The sequence below is a fragment of the Podarcis filfolensis genome, assembly GCF_964270895.1.
Source record: "Podarcis filfolensis genome assembly, chromosome: Z".
In the NCBI taxonomy this organism is placed as follows: domain Eukaryota; kingdom Metazoa; phylum Chordata; class Lepidosauria; order Squamata; family Lacertidae; genus Podarcis; species Podarcis filfolensis.
The window spans coordinates 49,972,905-49,981,678 of NC_139617.1; the positions used below are offsets into that span (position 1 = coordinate 49,972,905).

The following is an 8,774-nucleotide window of genomic DNA, read 5'->3' on the forward strand; positions in this document are numbered from 1 at the left end:
TATTATTATTATTAACATTATTATTATTACTACTACTATTACTCCAACTCCTACTCCAGCTACTCTGGTACTTGGGTCTCCTATTATTATTATTAATATTATTATTATTACTATTACTCCAACTCCTACTCCGGCTACTCGGGTCTCCTGTTTAATTATTATTATTATTATTATTATTATTATTATTATTATTATTATTACTCCAACTCTTACTCCGGCTACTTGAATAGTTATCTATTGATTGTTATATATCTATAACTGTATATCTATCTATCTATCTATTTATCTTGATTAGTTATCTATTGATTGTTATCTATTGATTGTTATATATCTCTATATCTATAACTGTATATATCTATCTATCTATTTATTTACTAATCTTGATTAGTTATCTATTGATTGTTATCTATTGATTGTTATATATCCATATATCTATAACTGTATATCTATCTATCTATTTATTAATCTTGATTAGTTATCGATTGATTGTTATCTATTGATTGTTATATATCTCTATATCTATAACTGTATATCTATCTATCTATTTATTAATCTTGATTAGTTATCTATTGATTGTTATCCATTGATTGTTATATATCTCTATATCTATAACTGTATATCTATCTATCTATCTATTTATTAATCTTGATTAGTTATCTATTGATACTTATATATTTATAACTGTATCGCTCTCTCTCTCTATTTATTAATCTTGATTAGTTATCTATTGATTGTTATCCATTGATTGTTATATATCTAGATATCTATCTGTATATCTATCTATCTATCTATTTATTAATCTGGATTAGTTATCTATTGATAGTTATATATTTATAACTGTATCGCTCTCTCTCTATTTATTAATCTTGATTAGTTATCTATTGATTGTTATCTATTGATTGTTATATATCTCTATATCTATAACTGTATATCTATCTATCTGTCTATCTATTTATTAATCTGGATTAGTTATCTATTGATAGTTATATATTTATAACTGTATCGTTCTCGCTTTCTCTATTTATTAATCTTGATTAGTTATCTATTGATTGTTATCCATTGATTGTTATATATCTAGATATCTATCTGTATATCTATCTATCTATTTATTAATCTTGATTAGTTATCGATTGATTGTTATCTATTAATTGTTATATATCCATATATCTATAACTGTATGTCTATATCTATCTATTTATTAATCTTGATTAGTTATCTATTGATTGTTATATATCTAGATATCTGTATATCTATATCTATCTATTAATCTTGATTAGTTATCGATTGACTGTTATCGATTGATTGTTATATATCTATATATCTATAACTGTATATCTATCTATGTATTTATTAATCTTGATTAGTTATTGATTGATTGTTATCTATTGATAGTTATATATTTATAACTGTATCGCTCTCTCTCTCTCTATTTATTAATCTTGATTAGTTATCTATTGATTGTTATCCATTGATTGTTATATATCTAGATATCTATAACTGTATATCTATCTATCTATCTATTTATTAATCTGGATTGATTATCTATTGATAGTTATATATTTATATCTGTATCGCTCTCTCTCTCTATTTATTAATCTTGATTAGTTATCTATTGATCGTTATCCATTGATTGTTATATATCTAGATATCTATAACTGTATATCTATCTATCTATCTATTTATTAATCTGGATTAGTTATCTATTGATTGTTATCTATTGATTGTTATATATCCATATCTATCTATATTTATCCATATCATATCTATATCTATCTGTTTATTAATCTTGATTAGTTATCTATTAATTGTTATATATCTATATATCTATAACTGTATATCTATATCTATTTATTAATCTTGATTAGTTATCTATTGATTGTTATATATCTAGATATCTGTATATCTATATCTATCTATTAATCTTGATTAGTTATCGATTCATTGTTATCTATTGATTGTTATATATCTCTATATCTATAACTGCATATCTATATCTATCTATTTATTTACTAATCTTGATTAGTTATCTATTGATTGTTATCTATTGATTGTTATAGCTCCATATATCTATAACTGTATATCTATATCTATCTATCTATCTATCTATCTATTAATCTTGATTAGTTATCTATTAATTGTTATATATCTAGATATCTATAACTGTATATCTATATCTATCTATTAATCTTGATTAGTTATCGATTGATTGTTATCTATTGATTGTTATATATCTCTATATCTATAACTGTATATCTATCTATCTATCTATTTATTAATCTTGATTAGTTATCTATTGATAGTTATCTATTTATAACTGTATCGCTCTCTCTCTCTCTATTTATTAATCTTGATTAGTTATCGATTGATTGTTATCCATTGATTGTTATATATCTAGATATCTATAACTGTATATCTATCTATCTATCTATTTATTAATCTGGATTAGTTATCTATTGATAGTTATATATTTATAACTGTATCGTTCTCGCTTTCTCTATTTATTAATCTTGATTAGTTATCTATTGATTGTTATCCATTGATTGTTATATATCTAGATATCGATAACTGTATATCTATCTATCTATCTATTTATTTACTAATCTTGATTAGTTATCTATTGATTGTTATCTATTGATTGTTATATATCCATATATCTATAACTGTATATCTATATCTATCTATCTATCTATTTATTAATCTTGATTAGTTATCTATTAATTGTTATATATCTAGATATCTATAACTGTATATCTATATCTATCTATTAATCTTGATTAGTTATCGATTGATTGTTATCTATGGATTGTTATATATCTCTATATCTATAACTGTATATCTATCTATCTATCTATCTATCTATCTATTAATCTTGATTAGTTATCTATTGATAGTTATATATTTATAACTGTATCGCTCTCGCTCTCTCTATTTATTAATCTTGATTAGTTATCGATTGATTGTTATCTATTGATTGTTATATATCTCTATATCTATAACTGTATATCTATCTATCTATCTATTTATTAATCTTGATTAGTTATCTATAGATAGTTATATATTTATAACTGTATCGCTCTCTCTCTATTTATTAATCTTGATTAGTTATCTATTGATTGTTATCTATTGATTGTTATATATCTCTATATCTATAACTGTATATCTATCTATCTATCTATTTATTAATCTGGATTAGTTATCGATTGATTGTTATCTATTGATTGTTATATATCCATATCTATCTATATCTATCCATATCATATCTATATCTATCTGTTTATTAATCTTGATTAGTTATCTATTAATTGTTATATATCTATATATCTATAACTGTATATCTATATCTATTTATTAATCTTGATTAGTTATCTATTGATTGTTATATATCTAGATATCTGTATATCTATATCTATCTATTAATCTTGATTAGTTATCGATTCATTGTTATCTATTGATTGTTATATATCTCTATATCTATAACTGCATATCTATATCTATCTATTTATTTACTAATCTTGATTAGTTATCTATTGATTGTTATCTATTGATTGTTATATATCCATATATCTATAACTGTATATCTATATCTATATATCTATCTATTTATTAATCTTGATTAGTTATCTATTAATTGTTATATATCTAGATATCTATATCTATATCTATCTATTAATCTTGATTAGTTATCGATTGATTGTTATCTATGGATTGTTATATATCTCTATATCTATAACTGTATATCTATCTATCTATCTATCTATCTATTTATTAATCTTGGTTAGTTATCTATTGATAGTTATATATTTATAACTGTATCGCTCTCACTCTCTCTATTTATTAATCTTGATTAGTTATCGATTGATTGTTATCCATTGATTGTTATATACCTAGATATCTATCTGTATATCTATCTATCTATTTATTAATCTTGATTAGTTATCGATTGATTGTTATCTATTAATTGTTATATATCCATATATCTATAACTGTATGTCTATATCTATTTATTTATTAATCTTGATTAGTTATCTATTGATTGTTATATATCTAGATATCTGTATATCTATATCTATCTATTAATCTTGATTAGTTATCGATTGACTGTTATCGATTGATTGTTATATATCTCTATATCTATAACTGTATATCTATCTATGTATTTATTAATCTTGATTAGTTATCGATTGATTGTTATCTATTGATTGTTATATATCTCTATATCTATAACTGTATATCTATCTATCTATCTATCTATCTATTTATTAATCTTGATTAGTTATCTATTGGTAGTTATATATTGATAACTGTATCGCTCTCTCTCTCTATTTATTAATCTTGATTAGTTATCGATTGATTGTTATCTATTGATTGTTATATATCTCTATATCTATAACTGTATATCTATCTATCTATCTATCTATTACTCTGGATTAGTTATCTGTTGATAGTTATATATTTATAACTGTATCGCTCTCTCTCTCTCTCTATTTATTAATCTTGATTAGTTATCTATTAATTGTTATATATCTAGATATCTATAACTGTATGTCTATATCTATCTATTTATTAATCTTGATTAGTTATCTATTAATTGTTATATATCTAGATATCTATAACTGTATATCTATATCTATTAATCTTGATTAGTTATCGATTGATTGTTATCTATTGATTGTTATCTATCTCTATATCTATAACTGTATATCTATCTATCTATCTATCTATTTATTAATCTGGATTAGTTATCTATTGATTGTTATTAATTGATTAATTGTTATATAGATATATATAGATATATAGCAAAGATATATATAGATAGATAGTGAGATATATATATATATATATACAATTATAGACAAATAAAATTGATTTTATATCTATCTCTATAGCTCTCTCTCTATTTATTAATCAATATCCAACTAATCTAGATTAATAAATAGAGAGCTATAGATATGAGAGAATGTTATATACTGATTAATTGTTATATATTATATTGATTATATATTATATATTATATATATTATATTATATTATATTATATTATGTTATATTATATTATATTATATTATATTATTGGTTATATATTATATTGATGACAGGATTAATAGGGGCATAAAAATTAAACATAAATAGGAGTACAAATGCTGATTAATAGATATGAATGGAAATTTCCATCCTATCTCTATTTATAAGGAAATATTGAGGGGAATATATCTCTATTTATAAGAATATTTCCTTATATTCTCTATTTATATCTCTATTTATATCTCTATTTATATCTCTAAATATCTCTATTTATAAGGAAATATTGAGGGAAAAATATATTTATTTATAAGGAAATATTGAGGGAAAAATATCTCTATTTATGAGGAAATATGGAGGGGAAAATATCTCTATTTATAAGAATATTTCCTTATATTCTCTATTTATATCTCTATTTATATCTCTATTTATATCTCTATTTATATCTCTAAATATCTCTATTTATGAGGAAATATTGAGGGGAAAATATATTTATTTATAAGGAAATACTGAGGGAAAAATATATTTATTTATAAGGAAATATTGAGGGGAAAATATCTGTATTTATAAGGAAATATTGAGGGAAAAATATCTCTATTTATAAGGAAATATTGAGGGGAAAATATCTCTATTTATAAGGAAATATTGAGGGGAAAATATATTTATTTATAAGGAAATATTGAGGGAAAATATCTCTATTTATGAGGAAATATTGAGGGGAAAATATCTCTATTAATAAAGAAATATTGAGGGAAAAATATATTTATTTATAAGGAAATATTGAGGGAAAAATATATTTATTTATAAGGAAATATTGAGGGGAAAATATCTCTATTTATAAGGAAAAATAGAAATATGGAAAAAATTATTATTCTTTTCCGACGCCCACCTCCTCGCAGCGCCTTCCCCGCTCGGCCCGCCACCCCGAGGCCACGTCCACGGCGCCGCCGGCCGCGTCGGAGAACATCGCGCAGGAAAGGCCGAGGCTTCTCTGGGCCGACTAGGCCGCGTTGCCAGGGCGACGGCGGCGACGCGGCGCGGGGAGATGACGCGAGGAGAGGCGTGTTCTCGCGAGATTTCGGAAGGTATCAAGGGGAGAGGCCTAGGTCTCGCGAGAATTGCTGGGGAATCGCGCCGAGCGACCGACTTCTGGCGAGAAAGAGCGCCGGGGAGTCGTCTTCTCGCGAGAATTGGGAAGAAATCTCGCGAAGCGGACTACTTCCCGCGAGAAGTAATCGCGGCGAGGAGACGTCTTCTCGCGAGAATTGGAGGGAAATTGCGCGGAAAGGCCGACTTCTGGCGAGAACTGAGGGGAAAGAGCGCCGGGGAGTCGTCTTCTCGCGAGAATTGCTGGGGAATCGCGCTAAGGGGACTACTTCCCACGAGAACTCGGGGGGAAATCGCGGCGAGGTGACGTCTTCTCGCGAGAATTGGAGGGAAATCGCGCGGAAAGGCCTAGGCCTCGCGAGAACTGGGGGGAAAGAGCGCCGGGGAGTCGTCTTCTCGCGAGAATTAGGAAGAAATCTCGCTAAGCGGACTACTTCCCACGAGAACTCGGGGGGAAATCGCGGCGAGGAGACGTCCTCTCGCGAGGATTGGAGGGAAATCGCGCGGAAAGGCCTACGTCTCGCGAGAACTGAGAGGAAATAGCGCTGGGGAGTCATCTTCTCGCGAGAATTGGGAAGGAATCTGGCTAAGCGGACTACTTCCCACGAGAAGTCGGGGGGAAATCGCGGCGAGGAGACGTCGTCTCGCGAGACTTGGAGGGAAATCGCGCGGAAATGCCTACGTCTCGCGAGAACTGAGGGGAAATAGCGCTGGGTGGCCGTGTTCTCGCGAGAATTGGAGGGAAATCGCGCGGAAAGGCCTCTATTCCATATTCTGCAATGAAAATAGGGACCTCCTATTCCATATTCTGCGATGAACATAGGGACCTCCTATTCCATATTCTGCGATGAACATAGGGACCTCCTATTCCATATTCTGCAATGAAAATAGGGACCTCCTATTCCATATTCTGCAATGAAAATAGGGACCTCCTATTCCATATTCTGCGATGAACATAGGGACCTCCTATTCCATATTCTGCGATGAACATAGGGACCTCCTATTCCATATTCTGCAATGAAAATAGGGACCTCCTATTCCTCCCTCTATAATGAAAATAGGGACCTCCTCTTCCTCTATAATGAAAATAGGGACCTCCTCTTCCTCCCTCTATAATGAAAATAGGGACCTCCTATTTCACCCTCTATAATGAAGATAGAGACCTCCTCTTCCTCCCTCCATAATGAAGATAGAGACCTCCTCTTCCTCCCTCCATAATGAAGATAGAGACCTCCTCTTCCTGCCTCCATAATGAAGATAGAGACCTCCTCTTCCTCCCTCCATAATGAAGATAGAGACCTCCTCTTCCTCCCTCTATAATGAAAATAGGGACCTCCTCTTCCTCCCTCCATAATGAAGATAGAGACCTCCTCTTCCTCCCTCCATAATGAAGATAGAGACCTCCTCTTCCTCCCTCCATAATGAAGATAGAGACCTCCTCTTCCTCCCTCCATAATGAAGATAGAGACCTCCTCTTCCTCCCTCCATAATGAAGATAGAGACCTCCTCTTCCTCCCTCCATAATGAAGATAGAGACCTCCTCTTCCTCCCTCCATAATGAAGATAGAGACCTCCTCTTCCTCCCTCCATAATGAAGATAGAGACCTCCTCTTCCTCCCTCCATAATGAAGATAGAGACCTCCTCTTCCTCCCTCCATAATGAAGATAGAGACCTCCTCTTCCTCCCTCCATAATGAAGATAGAGACCTCCTCTTCCTCCCTCTATAATGAAAATAGGGACCTCCTATTCCATATTCTGCAATGAAAATAGGGACCTCCTATTCCATATTCTGCAAATAGGGACCTCCTATTCCATATTCTCTATTTTCATTATAGAAAGAGGAGGTCTCTATTTTCATTATAGAGGGCGGAATAGGAAGTCCCTATTTTCATTGCAGAATATGGAATAGGAGGTCCCTATTTTCATTATAGGGAGGAAGAGGAGGTCCCTATTTTCATTGCAGAATATGGAATAGGAGGTCCCTATTTTCATTATAGAGGGAGGAAGAGGAGGTCCCTATTTTCATTATAGAGGGAGGAATAGGAGGTCCCTATTTTCATTATAGAGGGAGGAAGAGGAGGTCCCTATTTTCATTATAGAGGAAGAGGAGGTCTCTATTTTCATTATATAGAGAGGAAGAGGAGGTCCCTATTTTCATTATAGAGGGAGGAAGAGGAGGTCCCTATTTTCATTATACAGGGAGGAAGAGGAGGTCCCTATTTTCATTATACAGGGAGGAAGAGGAGGTCCCTATTTTCATTATATAGAGAGGATGAGGAGGTCCCTATTTTCATTATAGAGGGAGGAAGATGAGGTCTCTATTTTCATTATAGAGGGTGAAATAGGAGGTCCCTATTTCCATGCAGAATATGGAATAGGAGGTCTCTATTCTCATTATAGAGGGAGGAATAGGAGGTCTCTATTTTCATCGCAGAACATGGAATAGGAGGTCCCTATTTTCATCGTAGAATATGGAATAGGAGGTCCCTATTTCCATCGCAGAATATGGAATAGGAGGTCCCTATTCTCATTATAGAGGTAGGAAGAGGAGGTCCCTATTTTCATCGCAGAATATGGAATAGGAGGTCCCTATTTTCATTGCAGAATATGGAATAGGAGGTCCCTATTCTCATTATATAGGGTGGAA

At 30.6% G+C, this 8,774-nt stretch overlaps 1 protein-coding gene across 1 annotated transcript in view; it reads right to left on the minus strand.

Moving 5' to 3' along the window:
- Positions 1-6,044, minus strand: part of DYNC2I2 (dynein 2 intermediate chain 2) — a gene marked incomplete at its 3' end in the record, with an annotated part of 53,444 nt that extends 47,400 nt beyond the window's left edge. The window contains 1 exon segment of the mRNA XM_083595289.1: positions 5,909-6,044. Within this exon segment, the coding sequence (XP_083451415.1) occupies positions 5,909-5,986 (78 nt within the window). The 5' untranslated portion in view covers positions 5,987-6,044.
- Between the last annotated feature and the right edge of the window lie 2,730 nt (positions 6,045-8,774).